Source organism: Zerene cesonia, chromosome 5 (assembly GCF_012273895.1).
Source record: "Zerene cesonia ecotype Mississippi chromosome 5, Zerene_cesonia_1.1, whole genome shotgun sequence".
Lineage (NCBI taxonomy): Eukaryota > Metazoa > Arthropoda > Insecta > Lepidoptera > Pieridae > Zerene > Zerene cesonia.
Window position 1 is genome coordinate 3,392,663 of NC_052106.1, and position 15,874 is coordinate 3,408,536.

Below are 15,874 nucleotides of genomic sequence, written 5' to 3' on the forward strand. Positions count from 1 at the left end.
AAACACTACCTCTGCAAATACTTAGGTTAACCACCAGCTTAGCTGCTTGCTAAAACGTGAAAAATATATATGGTAAAACATACTATTAACCATATAAAGAACTTTCGACTGCACCTTCCATGCTAGACTACGGCCGTCGCTGAAAGTTTCGAGGGCCCCCTTTTCATGAATCTTCCATAAAATTATAATTAAATTATACTCTATATCTTTAATTCCCGAATTAAAAATGACTTAACTTTTTAGTTTTTTATTAAAGCAAGAGTAATTCTAGTGTGGGAAGTCAGAGCTAAATAGCTAGTGCCATCTCTTTCTCGCATTGAAATTACTCCTGTTTTAAGTCCTTTTAAGACCTCATGAAGGTATCGATTGTAATGTAAGTTTCAGTTTATTTAATTTTATTTAATAAAATTCATAAATAATGGGCCGTAGGTATATCTGTGTAAGTACTATAATAGAATCCCTTAATCAAAATCATAATATCGAAAATGTTTTCCAGTTCCTGAATGATTCTACATACAATTGGTTGTCAGAAAGAGATCACTGTTTTTTTTATTTATTATGTGGCCACAACTAAAATCTACATAAATATAAATAGATTCAAAGTTTGTGACCACCTACAACTTTATCAGCTGTTCGCTGAATCTTCGAATTTATTAATTAATTTCTCAGCGGCCTTTGCCATGTCATAAAACAAAAACTGCTAAAATCTAGTGTGATATTTAAAATAAAGGCAGGATAAAAGGCGCAACATATTTTTATTATGCGCTTGAGCATTATATTAACACCTAACTCGTATGCTATGCGTTAGCAAATACTATACCAAAGTCAATAAACAATAACAGCTAGGTAGCTTGTAGATTGTCATTTCATGTATGGGTAAAATAAAACAAGCTCTATACATAAATCTCTTTTTACTGAAAAAATATAGAATTCAAAACTTATTAACTAAAAGGCACAAGATTCATAATGATCAACAATTCTTAGTCCAAATCTTTAGAAGTTACCTAAATATAAGGTAATATTTATACTTAATATTTATCTTGGCAGTTTTGTTATACCTAATCAAAGTTAATATCTATCTAGCTCAACTGAAAAGTGACAAATTTTGAACATTCAATTTTATATGAAAAAAATATTTCAGATTCGTGATCTAGGAGTATTTGTTATTAGTACAAAAAAATATTCATATATCATCAAATTATTAAAATAAAACAACTGACATAAACTCAGTTACGTTCGTAACTATTAAAAGTATAAGTAAGAATCAAAAAATCCACAGCCTCAAAATAGTTCTAAAAAAACAAACTTAAAAGACTTCCTATTGTCATAAAAAAATGGGTGTACTTAATTCCCAACTAAAAATTATCAAAAACTTTTATTATAAATGCGAAAGTAAATTTGTCAATTTAAACAAAATTGAACCTTAAAATGATGCCTCACAGAACTCACTATAACTACTTAAATACGAGAGAAAAGTCGTTATGTCCACAACAAGATTTCAACGAAAAGGACATGTCATACGTTTGTGCAGTCTCTCACCGGCCTAATTTTCCCACACTCGTATTCTTATTTATTTTTTATTTCTTTTTATGTCATGGTCCGCAATGGAGCTGGTGGGTCACTTGACGTTAAGCGTACCCATGAACATTTGGAGAGGCGTAAGGTCGATTGCAGACATCTTACATCTCTACAAATGGATAGCCGACTTCAAATAGGGGATTAAGAAAGGATCAACGGGAGGAATAAAGGAAAGGACTGGGCAGGGTAAGGAAAAGGATATGGAGATATATATTGCAGGAGTAAATTCTTAGAAGAAATAAAAAATATTTCATACTATTCTCAGACTACCCATCAAATCATATCAGCAATGCAAACTTAATGCAAAGTCATATCTTCTTAAAAGCTTGACCTATGGTATATAACTCTTTAATATTTATGTTGATTCAATCATACTATTAAATAAACTATTCGTAACATATTATGATAAACTCATACAAAAATGATTTTCAACTCTTGCGAAATTGCCTTAAAATCTCACTTAAAAAGTGTCAATGTTCTAGAGATGGACACGTGTCTATAAGCTTCAATTTCAAATTTCGAACGCCCTATAGATTTTTTTTTTAAAGTACAGATTTTTTACCTATAAAGCAATTTCAGACTTGATGCTACTTATAAAAATACATATAAGTAACTAATTTATTGTATATTATAGATATTAAGAAAACGTTAACATTTATATATACATAGTTACATACTCTATAACATAAATATTATTTTATATTGAGTTAATTATGTATCTAGTATACATTTATGTGAATACTTTATGAGTAAAATGTAACTTTAAAAACGTACAAATTTATGGAGTTTTAAAAATGTTTACACTTAATTAATGCCAAGTATAAAACGCCTAAAAATATAATCAATAGTATCTTAACTTATCTCTTTTATAAACGACATCACAGATTTCCATAGATTTCAGAGAAAAAAATCAAACAGTGAAACAGATGTGTAAATACGTATAAAGCCGGAATTTGAGAGAGAAACTTCTAACTTGAAAAATACCCGTAACAGTAAGACTATTTTTCGTGTTTCCTGAATGAAATATTTCTATTATTAGGGAGTTGCGTATATAGCTTACAATGCGTGTTCAAATTGTGACTTTAATAAAGGTAAACATGACATGGGATGAATTCAATTCGCGTTGATACTTGTATTGAAAATTTCTAACTGATTAAAAATCTTGTTGTAATTAAAAATTGAGACCACGTACCGTTTTATGAGATATAATTAAAATTCAAATCACATGTCATATGGACTTCTAATAACTTATTCCTAAACTTATGTTACCATGTTACATTTAAATTTATCCATTCTAGCATGACTACTTAGAAAATAACCTTTTCTCTAAAGATTTTTGTCCGCTTTCGATATGGCGATTTTCGTACTTACGCACCAAACGATACGTGGTGTAAATAAGGGCCTTATTAATACAGCGATATGGTTTATAATCGACTGCTGACAATTCTAGTAAAACCTTTGTTATCGCATCTTTTTAAATACTTTTTTTTATACAAAATATACACAATTAAAAGAAAAATCAATAATTTATATCTATCATACGTAGCATTTTATTTTTAAATGTATCAACATTTATGAAATATGTTTTTTCTAACAAAAAAAAATCTGGTTATCAGCCATCAGTCTATATTTGTTCCCACTGCAGGACGTAGGCCTATGTATACAGGTATATGAGACTTCCGATGCATACAGATAATAAATATATAACTGAACTAAGTATTTAACGTTTGTAAGAAAGCTTTAAAAACACCTTTATAACAAAGTAATATAAAAATGTAATGTTCTTCCTAGAGTATCTATAAGTTTTGACTGTGAGATTATTCGCAATAATCTCAAAAACGGTTCTACATGATTTGATCCATGAATATAGAAGTCAACGTAGCCGAAACTGTAGCCAAATTTAGGCTCTTTCGTATTCGTCAATATAAGAGCTTTTTAAAAGTGAAGTCCCGTGTCCCCTACTGGGGTATGGGGCAGATGATATACATCTGTTTCACTGATCGATTTTCTTTATGGACAAGTAGGTGATCAGCCTCCTGTGTCCTGCCAGACCGAGACATTTTTTATTATCCCCACCGGGAATCGAACCCGGACCTCTCGGTTCTACGCTCACGCGTTTACCACTGTACCAAGGAGAGCTTTTTGGTCCCTCTAAAATTTCTTAGAAAATTATTTATAATTAATCAATAGAACCGTTAAGAATATTTATTCGAAATTAATAAAGCGAAGGACGTAGTTTTCCGAGGTAGAAAGTGTACATGTATTATGTATTAAAGTATCAAGCAATTTTATATAAGTCACTAATACTTCTTTCAGAAAATTGCAAAAAAATTACACTAATCGTTAACTCTTCATCTATTTATTTTGACTCTACTTATTCACTTATATTTATTTTTAACTATATTTATAGCTTCTTAGTTTTTTCAAAGACAAAGAAAAAAGTCGAGACAAGATCACTGTAGCAAAAACGTTCAAAGAAGTGTTTTAAATATTTTTTCAGCACGAGTAGAGAAACTTAAAATATAAATTCGCACTTATTAAATGTAATAATTATTGGCATTAATAATAAATAAATACCGTTTACGGTGGGCTAATTCGCTTAATCTAAACCAACACACTTTATATAAAAGGTAACTTCGGTACGTGCGTATGGGGTGCGCATACAAACATATTTTAAGAATGTTCCATCATATGTTATTATATCCATCAGAATTTCGCTTAAATGAACAAATTAGAAGAAAAAGGTGAAAACTGTAGTTTCACTTGAACCTGATATTCAACAAAATAGCATGAATTTTAATTTGTTTTTTTTTTGGTATACACAATAACATTGTTACATACATAAGAACATGTAGAAATACTTAATTAGATACTATATATACTTAATACTATATAGAAATACTTACATTCTTCATCTCAAGCCTACTAAAAACTTTAACAATTAACAATTAACACGTCATTTTACACTCTCACCAACAAACTCTATACATTCCTATATATCTATATATACTTCCACATATAGTAGGGGAGGCCAAGACGCTAAATGTGTATTTAGTCGAGCGCATCGAATTAAGATATCAGGGGTTAATTACAATATAAGAAGTCCAAAATTAGCTAATCTCACGATTTGAGCGTGATTCGCGCCTAAACTTTGAAAATTATCGATATTTTATAATTTCCTGCACATACTTAGCGCACGCACCATATCAACTGCTCCTACTTTTTAGATACTTAGCAATAGTAACTGCCCTTATATTAATCAGACGCTCTCGAGCATATCCCATAATCCCCTCATTGGCCCCCCTACTATATGCAGAAGTATATATAGATATATATGAATATATACTAATACAAAGTCTATAGCACACTACAAGAAGAACAACTTATCCGACAGCGCATCAGAAGGCGTATCGTGTATGCTCTGGCCGACCAGATAGGCCAGCCGGTGCGCGTACTGGCAGGGCGCGGGCACGCGCACCGTCCCGGGCCAGTTGTAGTACAGGTGGCACATCTTGTACGTGAGCCGCTGGCACTGGTCCGGGGACATGGGGCTGTCGTCGTGGACGACCACGTAGTGGGTCGGCGTCACCGTGCCCTGGTTCACCTTCTGCGACACTATGAGAAAGTCGTACCTGGAATGTTGTGTGGACTGAGTTAATTTTTTTTTTCTTTTAATCATAATAGGTTTAAGGCGGGGCTTGACCACGATTTCGTCTGATGGTAAGCTAAGTGTGCTAAGGCTAAGAGTGTAATATGACGATTCAAAAGTGCTTCTATAGGATGTCTAGTTGAATGAATAAATGTTTGAGTTTGAGTTTAAGACGTGGTCTAAGATGGAGCGCGCTTCCCTTCAAGGTATCCGTTTACTCTTCTCTTGAAGACCTCCAGATTGTACTCAACGGGGAACTCGTACTCGAGGTTTGTGATTGGGTACTGTTTTTGGAATTTATTTTATGTTCTAGAAGGTTCTAGATGTTCTTTTTCCACTATGTGAATAGTTATCTAAGGCTTATCAGTAGATGGAACCATTTATTTGATACGAAAATACGAATTATTGGAATATTTTTCTGTAGACATACATCTGATATAAACAAAACAAAACCGTAATTTCTATATCATCCTTTATTTGCTAGAGCTAAAATGTAGATTATTTTACTCGAATGCTGTGATTGTCAATTTAACATTGTTTTGAACTACACATAGCCAATTTTAACACTTATTTAAAGCGAATTAATATAAACATAACTCAAATTACATTACTAACTTATTCGGGGAGAAAAATTAAATATCCTATGAAATAAAAAACTCACCAATTGCGTCTAGTAATGTCGTGATCAACAACAGTACCCGGTGGAGGATTTTCTAAGCCCTGATGGGATTTCATGAAGATCCTGGTGTTGATCCTCTTTTGTACCACGATGTATGTCAGCATTGGCTCGTACACGTCGCCGAAGCTCGAGAAACACACCTTCATCTGCGGTATTTCGTAATCTTGGATCAGTTTGAGCTGGCCGTCTCCCACACCGTCCCTGAAAGTGAATAGTTTTATAATTTATCTTTTTCTTTATCTTCTATTACTTCTGAATTAGATAATAGATGGGTTTTTTCCTCAATGTCAATAGCACATATTTCCACCTGAGAGACACGGGCCTTCTATGATGGTTAAGGTCTAATGATTAAATTATATCAAATTATATATAGAAAAATGGTAACTATGATTATGTATTGAATGTAATATATTTTATTAGGTAAGTGATTGATCATTGCCGTTTTAAGAACTGAATTACACATTCTACTAATAGATATATTTCCACTTGAAATATATAATATACTAGCTGTGCCCCGTGGTTTCACCTGCGTAAGTCCGTATCCCGTAGTAATATCGGTATAAAAAGTTGCCTGTATGTCATTCCAGTTGTCCAGATGTCAACATACCAAATTTCATTGCAATCGGTTCAGTAGTTTTTGCGTGAAAGAGCAACAAACACACACACACACATCCTTACAACATTAGCACTTACAATATTAGTATGATTGACATATATAATATTTAATATTTTTTTTCACATAGATAAAAGAAATTACCTATACATAATAATCCTCTCTGGCAAGCGGCCATTGACTCTCAAGAAATGTTTCAGCGAGTCGACCAAGCAAGCCTTGAGTTTGTCCACTATTTCTTGACCTCTCTCTTGAAACACTGCTCTTGAATACCAGTGGGTCATAGACTGGTTGTAAGACGCTACAAATGCTGTAATAAAAGAAAAGATAAATAGTTATTAAATTTGTAACTCATAGAAACTTTACACGATACAAAAATTTATACGAAATCAAAGTTCAGCAAAAATAAAGAAAAAATACGGGCGCTAGTTTTATTCATTCATTCATCATAGTATCATTAGCTTACAATGGAAATTTTTCAACACATAATTTTTTTTTTTGTTGTCCACTATTTTTTACAATACTTATAATGCTTATAGGAATAATAAAATAAACTACCTTTCAATCCCATGGTACATAAATAGTTGCAGCTATTTAACGGTGAAAGAATTTTCTATATCGGTCCAGTAGATTTTGGGTGAAAACATTACATACAAATTTTTCTTCTTTATAATATTAGCATAGATAACTTTTTATTAATTTAATTTATTTTTCATCTTAACCCAAGCCTATTTAATCTCCAGACTAATAAATTGTTTTAGTCGATTCTTATTCAGAATTTACCCAGAAATTTATCAAAATAAATGCAACTCACAACAAACACTCCGCCTTTTTCTCGCGGGATCGTGGTACGAATCAATACCGATAACCATCGCGCTCTTGAAGGGTATACTGATACTCCACAAAGTGCCGCCCAACTTGCAGTTAATTTGCAATAGGATCTTCTGCGTGATGGCGCGGATCTTTTGGCTGTTCATTATTGTGCGTGCGTTTATCACCTGGTTGTGTTAATAATATTTATAACAAGTAAAATACCAAATTTTACATTATATACAATGGTATTCAGAAGTTCGGATTGTTTTTCTTACCCTTCCCAGTCCTTTCATTTATTTCCTATAATCAATCCTTTCCTTATCTCTTATCAAGTTGGCAAACCGATCAATCAGAGGCATAAGGCCTCTGCAAATGTTTATGGATGGTGCTGGTCGCTTACCATCAGGTGGCAAGAAAATTCATAAAAAAATCTCTCTAGTTTTTATATTGCAGAAAATATAGGGAAATCGAAAATATGTCGTTCTAGCATATTGCCGACACATATTAAAAGTTACACATGTTTCCTGTTTACATCTTAGTTCACCTTTTTTGGTGGGGGTATGTGGGTATGTTCCCATGTATGGTAGTGAGTATGATAGTGGTATCATACCCATGACCCCCGGAGAAGGAGACACCATTGTGAAGGGGTTGATTGGCATTCTTCCACAACCCCCTGAGACCACCTCACCTAACCTAAAATATCCTACCTGAGAAGCTACCGGGTTATCAGCACAGCATATCTTCTTGATGGCCGCATATCTATCATCTCGACTCGTTGGACATATCGCCACAACCAGCTGCAGCTGGGACGTTATGGTCTTCTTCAAGCTCATCACATAGGCATCAGTGCGGTCGTTGGGTAGCCTCACCAAGTTCGGGTCCGCTACTCGTATACCCATTGGGGTGCAGTTGCGTTTCACTGTGTCTACGAAGTTCTGGAATTTAGGCAGAATGTATGTATTAAAATTTCTGTTAGTATAAATTAGTTTTATTTTAAAATGTGTTTTTTTTTTTCTAGACAATAGTTGTGAATAAATATGAGAAACAATACATTTCCAAAAAATTGTAATGAGACAATTCTTACCCCATATTGTGAATTTATATAAATAAACTCAATATTGTTAATTTATATAAATAAATAACTTCTTTTTTATAAGTAAGGAACTGGTGGAAACGCTTCTGCAGCCCACGAACGTTTGCAGAGGGTATTTGCATATCTTACTCCTCTACAAATGTATTGCCGATTTTAAAAGGTATGGGATAAATAAAGGTTTGATGATGGGAATGAAGGAAAGGGCTGGAAAGGTTAAGGTAAAGGATAATGGCATCCGGCTCCCCAACTCACGCCATAATAATAAAAATATATGATTAATCAACATTTTTTTATCCAAAACCTAAACCGTGTTCAAATAGTGAGTACTAGACCAAATTTAAATGGGACCACATGGGAGGCGCCACAGTTATCGAGTAACAAACACAAAAAAAAAATCAAATTGATAACTTCCTACTTTTTTTTAAAGTGGCTAAAACTACTCACCATAGTAACATTTTTATCTCTATCCGTATACAAAACAGCCCAACTCATGATGTCAACGGCTTGCATGACAGGGTTTCTGGTAACTTCTGCGTTCCATTCTGCATTCGGCTTTCCCGGTACTTTAACATTATTGCCAAAGTATAGCGTCTCCGGTGGGAGGGTTCTTGCTACTATGTCTATAGTCTCCGGTGCTAGACTTAGCCCCCAGCCTTTAAGCCGGTTCCTGGCCGTCTCATTGTTGAGCACATTACTTATATACTGTAAAATATGTTTTGTTTTTAATTTTATAGTAACTTAGAAATAAGATTTACTTCCTTCAATTTTTTCAAAAGGTTTTTTAACCTTTTCATCCTGTTGCTAAAATGGTTTTCTATTTATGGCTACAATTAAATACAATATAATAATATTTATTCTTTGAATATATAAATATCTATGATCATCGCACAGCCAAACCTTTTTAAAAGCGGCATATCGCTGATTAGGCGTGATGCGCGTATAAGTAGCCACATCCTTCATCAGTTTAAAGTTACTCCGTTGGTCATCAGTCAAGCCTGTGAGCTGACACAGTTCTGGTACCAGGCATATCATGTAGTCTATTGGTTTTTCTGAACCTGGCACGCGTTTTGACTCCCTGTAAAAATTAATAAACGTAATATATAAATTATTGTGTCTAGTTTAAAAGTGCTTCTTAAGTTTACATTAATAAAAGTTTAACCAATTTTCTTTATTTAGAGATTTCCTTTTTTACTTTATATTTAAAGTATTCATATTATGTATGTTACACTAGCTGCATACACATACATCCATCCTCACAAACTTTCGCATTTATAATATTAACAGAATTAATTACCTTGATATAAGCATCGGCTGGTCCCAATCCATTATATCAATGCCGTAATTCTTCTTATAGTAGTCTATGTATGAAATCTGTATTGTTTCACCTTTTTCCTTCTTTTCAAATGTTGATTTTGGTGTCATTGAATCATCAATACTGTCCACGCTACAGAACATGAATTAAATAATTATTTTAATGATTAATCTAAGACAGTTGTAATTACTTCAGTGACTATATATTAAAGAAATAGTTAAAATTAATTATATTACTAAGAATAGTCTCTATTCTTGTTATTAAACTGATATTAGAAATTAATATGAATGTTGTAATATTATTAAACTAATATTAAAAATTAATATGTATGTTGGACTTGATTCCCTTGTCCTTTCCAAAAGACAATATCAGAGACTATATAGTCTATGGAGATGTTATTGTAATGTGAGTGTGATGCTTTAAACAAGAGTATAAATAAAAGCCACATCTTTGCAGGGAAAGTATTTCACATTTCTCTCTTTTTGGAAACACTTACCGGAACAATTTATTATTATATGTAGTCATAACTGAACAGCTGATGAGTTTCTCAGATAGAGCCCGTTTCCAATTAGCTCCCTCCTGCTGAGCCGTCTCCTTTATTAGGGAGAGCACAGATTGTGTCCTCAACACACGGGACGTAGAATCCAACGTCAGCATCAGACCACCTTCATATTCATCTACTGCCGTTACATATCTGTCAGTATAATGTTAGTGATTTAAGAAATACGAAAAATTTATTTTATTTTTTGAATAATATTTTTAAAACCATGTAAACTCCTGAGATAGTTCTTATATTAAAATTTCTATTATCTTGCTTGTGTTTTATGGCAGCTCAATTATATTAAACTAAGTGTTCGTCCCGGCTCCACCCGTGGTACATATAATTATAGCCTATGTCACTCATTGAAATTACAGCTTTCGAATGGTGAAAAAACTTTTGAAATTGGTCCTATGGTTTTTGCGTGAAAACCTTACAAACATAGAAAAAACCAAATCTTCCTCATTATAATATTAGTGTAGAAATATCATACTAACCCTGGCCAAACTTCCAACTTGTACTGTGGAATTTGTATAGCGGCGTGTTGGTTGAAATGCTGTCTTCCAAACCGCACCAACTCTAAATCGTACATTATGTGCTTGAAGAGTAGATTGTATATGTGTATCATTTCACTAAGCCGACGTGTACGGCGAAACATTATCTAAAAAAAATAAGTAAATCAGTGCATTTAATTTGTCTTTTTTTATTTTTTATTCCATAGCGGGAAACCGAGTACCGCTGTAACCGCCTAATGGTAAGCGACCACCACCGCCCATGAACATTCGCAGGGGAATAAACACTGAGAATGCACTGCCTGCTATTAAGAGCAAAAGGGATGAGAAAAATTTTGACGAAATAAGAAAATAGGAATGGACTGGGAAGGGTGAGGAAAAGGTAACGGGCCTCCCGCTCTCCCACTCACCGTACGAAACATGCACATGCGTTGAAAGGTATAGGGAAGGATTGAAAACGGGAATAAAGGAATGAACTAAGATGGGTAAGGAAAAGGTTCTACAGTAGCAGTCACAGACCACTATTCCATAATGTTCTGTTGGTGTGTGGTACTTCCCCGGTGCGAGCTGACCTAATTCGTACCGAAGCATGCTCGACTCCCATATTCCAAAACAATAAACAAAAAATTTTTATTAAAACAAAGTAAAGTAAGAAATATTATATATCACTTATTATATTATGTTTTTTGAATATTAAATTGATGAAACATACTTACAGTCAAATTTACTTTGCTGTTATCATATGGATTTGTAGACTCTAACTGCATCACATCACTCGGCAGTCTGTGTGGTACATACAAAGTGGTGCCATCAAATGTCTTTTCTTTGAATAAATGACGATGTTCTATAATAGAAATTATGATTACTGTATTTATTTACCATTAATATATACTATGAATAAAATTTGGTTTCATTTGAATTTGTTTGAATTAAATAAAGCAGTTATTATTGCCATTTAATTCTTTTTTCATAAAGTGCTATCTTTTTCTGTATAAAAACACTTTCAGATATTGAAACTATTCATGTAAATTGTAATAAGAAACAGAGAAATATGTCCCCTATGTGAGTAAAAATGTGGTATGATTTTCTATTACGCGTTTACTAAGTTTTAATATTAGATTATTGTAATGATACAGTTTTTAGCGTGCATTTCTCGAAAATTACTCTTCGAAGCATATCTTACGATTCGTTGTTATTTATACAGAGAAATTGTACGGTTTTTAACAGATATTTCAATATAATGAATATTTCAGACCTACAGCCAGACAAATAAGTGCCACATAATTATATTTCTTATATCATATTTTGATATGATAGCCTTTCTGTGGATACTTAAGAACATAGGACAAGATTATTGTGGAATAAAATACTTTAATTACCTCCAAGTAGTTTAAACCGCAGATGTTTGTGATCCTGATCAGGCTCATATTGCACTTCATATTCAAACACATTGTTTTCTTCAAACTTGAGGTATATGAAATTAGCAGTCACTTCACACGGCACACCTGACTCACCCTTTTTCACAACTGGTGGTGTATCTTTGACTTCCCTCTGTAATATTAGTGTATGAATGAATATGATTGGGATTATAAATGTTAACAGTTTATTAAACTACCCAGGCAAAACCAGGGCAGGCAGATAGAAATACATATCATCATCATCAGCCCATATATGTTCCCACTGCTGGGACACAGGCCTCCTATGAGGGTTCAGGCCATAATCCACCACGCTGGCCAAGTGCGGCTTGGCAGATATCACATGTCGTCGAACTTTTGATTCTCGGACATGCCGGTTTCCTCACGATGTTTTCCTTCACCTTTTTAAGCATACAATTTAATACATATACTTACGAAATATTTATTTTTCCCAATCGAAGATGGAGCACTTGAGGCTATTGTACTGGCTGCCATTTGGTCAGTGATTGACTTAACTGAGGCTACTGTGCTGTCGCCACTGCCCACTACTGATGATGAAGCTTGAGTTGCCTTCCTGTAATAGCAACCAGATTTATAAAATATCATTTTGATATAAAATCATTATGTACTTGCCCATACCATCCACTTTACCAGGGCTACAAAATTTCCTATTCTAACATAGCATTCAATATTAAAATTATTTTCGTTGAATGATTTTAACCTATGAGAAATCCCAATAAAATTTTAAAATAACACTTTTCAGAGTAATTGGACCACTATAATATGATCATGCTATATAACAATAAAAATATCACTAGTCAAATCAAATCAAATAATCCACAATCATAATTATATCATGTTTCAAACAAACATGGTAAAATCACTAGTATATACACTTACAAGTGCTGCAAAAGTTTAATGCCTCTACCAAGGCCAGGCCCAGGACCTGGTGTAGGCCGTACATCAGATGCTGGACATAATATTGGTCCAGATGCTAAAAATAAAATATTAAATAAATAACTTAAATTGACAACAAATTTGTATCTTAAAATTTTCCATTACAATACCTACTGCATCTTTTTAATTTTTTATTCAGATAAATTTTTTGTTATATTATATACTTAACCAGCAGTACATGCTGGCTATGTCCACGATAAATTCATATATATCAAGCCTATAACACTCAAGAGGAAGTATACATATTATAACAAATAGTGAATGATTTTTTTAATTGGTCCCATAGTTTCTGTGATAAGTGTATTCAAACAAACAAATCAACTCTTCCTTTATTAATACGTTTTTTATGAGCATACTTTTATATACTAATAACTGTATGCCTATTTATTTATTATATTGCAAGTATAGATGTTGAACATACCACTAGAACCCCCAGGCTTTTGATGCATTTTATTCAACATCGCCGCAATTTTACCCCTACCTCCAACTGATGATGGTGCTACTGAACTCACCTGAAAAGATGATACAATAGGTCACAGTATGAATAGTGTAGAGTAGGACAATCATACCAATGGAATATTTATTGACACTGAGTAGGTTAAAGCCCTATTATATGAATCTAGCTTTTACCTACGGCTTATACTATGCAGTGATGTCTACTTTTGTTCATGCTTTTTTTCTCATAACAAGGTAGATAAATAAATATATAATTAAAATAGCAAACCTCCATAATTTTTAATATGGTGGGTTAATAGATTCTATCCCTTTTCATAAGTTCTTCATAGTTTTTATTCATAAATTCTCAATTCACATTAAGGAGGACATTGGGATTTAGGACCAACAATTACAGTAAATACAGACCGGCTAGTAGGGGTGGAAAATTGTATTTATGTAAATCGTACCTTGTACTAATATTATAAATGCAAAATTTTGTAAGAATGTGTGTGTGTCTGTTGCTCTTTCACGCAAAAATTACTAAACCAATTGCAATGAAATTTGGTACGTAGACAGCTGGATTGCTGGAAAAACATATAGGCAACTTTTTATCCCGATATTCCTACGGAATATAGACTTACGCGGGTTAAACCGCGGGGCGCAGCTAGTTATTTATAAATACTCACAGCACTTGGTGTTTCACTCGATACTTCACTTGGTGCATAACTGGGAGCCATACTTGAAACAACTGTAGGAGGTTCACTAGAACCTGGACTCTTATGTGGTACATCCTGGCCAGGTGTCTCAGATCTTTGAGCTCTTAAAGCCTGGATTAAAGAGAGGCCTCGACCACGACCCTTCGAAGCATCTGCCATTTCTACAATGTTTTACGGTTAATATTAGTAAAACAATTAAAAACTGTGTTAAGCATGTTGACAATGTACAAATTTCATCCACTAAACAACATTACAAATATGAATAATTTCGAATTTTCCAATATTTATTGAATAATAAAGTGATTATTGTGTTTGTGTTAAGGCACACTCACTTATTCGTTACACTTAAAAAAAATATCTTGACGCAAAAAACACTGAAGAAACAAAGTTATATTTAATTAAACACTTTTTTTGTTCTACCCCGCGAAAATCGAGATTCTTGCGTGTTGACTGCTATGTTACTGCACATTGCACAAACACAGTGTTACCAAATCTCAGAAATATTTACCCCTAACTCCAAGTCAAAACCCCCTAAAACTGCGTCAATTATTTGAAAATCCCCCTAAAAAATAATATTCAATCAAAATAATATAATAAGTAATTTTCTTTTACCTTTTACCTTTTAATTTCATTTACCCACAGAGTAGGTAAATATTGCAGAGTAGGAAAATATAATTACACTAGATGTCACCCAGTCCTAAGTCATTCGCTAGGTGAAAAAATAAATTTAATTGATTATTGCATTGGATAGTTCTGTTATATTCAGAATATTATATATTCAGAAAAACCCTAAACATATAAAACCCCTAAAAAAATCCCTATCCACTAATTTACCCCCTAAATTTGGGGGGAAAACCCCTAAGTTGGGAACACTGCAAAAACGAGAATTTATCAAAACGTCAAAACCACAGATTACATATTTACTCTATCATTACTTTGTCTTAAAACATGACAGCCCAAAGCAGTGTGAAAAAATAGTAATCATAGATTATACAATCCACGAGGCGTATGTTGAGCTTTACATATGTGTGAGTGACCGCCAAAAGCATAGCAAGAAACTCAGACCACTAGACAGAAAACTATAGTAGGTATATAGGCATCGGTAAAGCCAATCAAAGGATTTTTTTTCGCTATGATCATGTTTTAGTTAGACTTATTTAGTTTAAGATCCCCATTTTCTACATATCACATCACACTAATTAAACTTTTACACTTATGTTATAAATGTGAAAGTTTGTTTGTTTGGATTTTTGTCACGATGAATCACGATGAAACTACTGAACAGAATTTGATGAGATTTGGTGTACAGACAGGGTATGAGCTAACTTGAGTGATAGTATACTTTTTATGCCGATTAAGTGCTCACTTGGGATAAAACATTTGTATGTGGTAGTCGAGCACGCTTCGGCACGAATTGGGCCAGCTCGCACCGGGGAAGTACCACACCCCCACAGAAGACCGGCGTGAAATAGCATTCTGCTGTGTTTCGTTCGGTGAGTGGAGGAGCCGGAGGCCCATATCCTTTTCCTTCCCCTTCCCAGTCCTTTCCTTTATTCCTCTCGCC

The 15,874-nt window shown here is 33.5% G+C and overlaps 1 protein-coding gene across 1 annotated transcript; it reads right to left on the minus strand.

The window, feature by feature from the left end:
* Nucleotides 1-4,720: 4,720 nt before the first annotated feature.
* On the minus strand, nucleotides 4,721-14,784 carry LOC119840126 (piwi-like protein Ago3). Its single transcript, XM_038366639.1, has 17 exons — nucleotides 14,643-14,784; nucleotides 14,281-14,471; nucleotides 13,581-13,671; nucleotides 13,103-13,196; nucleotides 12,638-12,776; nucleotides 12,167-12,338; nucleotides 11,504-11,631; nucleotides 10,773-10,936; nucleotides 10,234-10,431; nucleotides 9,720-9,869; nucleotides 9,323-9,500; nucleotides 8,870-9,127; nucleotides 8,040-8,267; nucleotides 7,334-7,517; nucleotides 6,664-6,829; nucleotides 5,889-6,107; nucleotides 4,721-5,210 (listed from the first exon to the last, which is right to left on the minus strand). Exons 2-17 carry the CDS (start codon nucleotides 14,467-14,469, stop codon nucleotides 4,946-4,948), a joined length of 2,823 nt encoding a protein of 940 aa, XP_038222567.1. The 5' UTR covers nucleotides 14,470-14,471; nucleotides 14,643-14,784; the 3' UTR covers nucleotides 4,721-4,945.
* Nucleotides 14,785-15,874: the final 1,090 nt, after the last annotated feature.

Bases quoted from the DNA above. Each gene is read 5' to 3' on its own strand.
- LOC119840126 (XM_038366639.1), bottom strand. From the start codon at position 14,469: ATGGCAGATGCTTCGAAGGGTCGTGGTCGAGGCCTCTCTTTAATCCAG. The intron at 12,777-13,102 runs GTAAGTGTATAT...TTGCTATTACAG, and splicing joins ATTAAACTTTTGCAGCACTT to GAAGGCAACTCAAGCTTCAT. The intron at 6,108-6,663 runs GTAATTTCTTTT...ATTCACTTTCAG, and splicing joins GAGAGGATTATTATGTATAG to GGACGGTGTGGGAGACGGCC.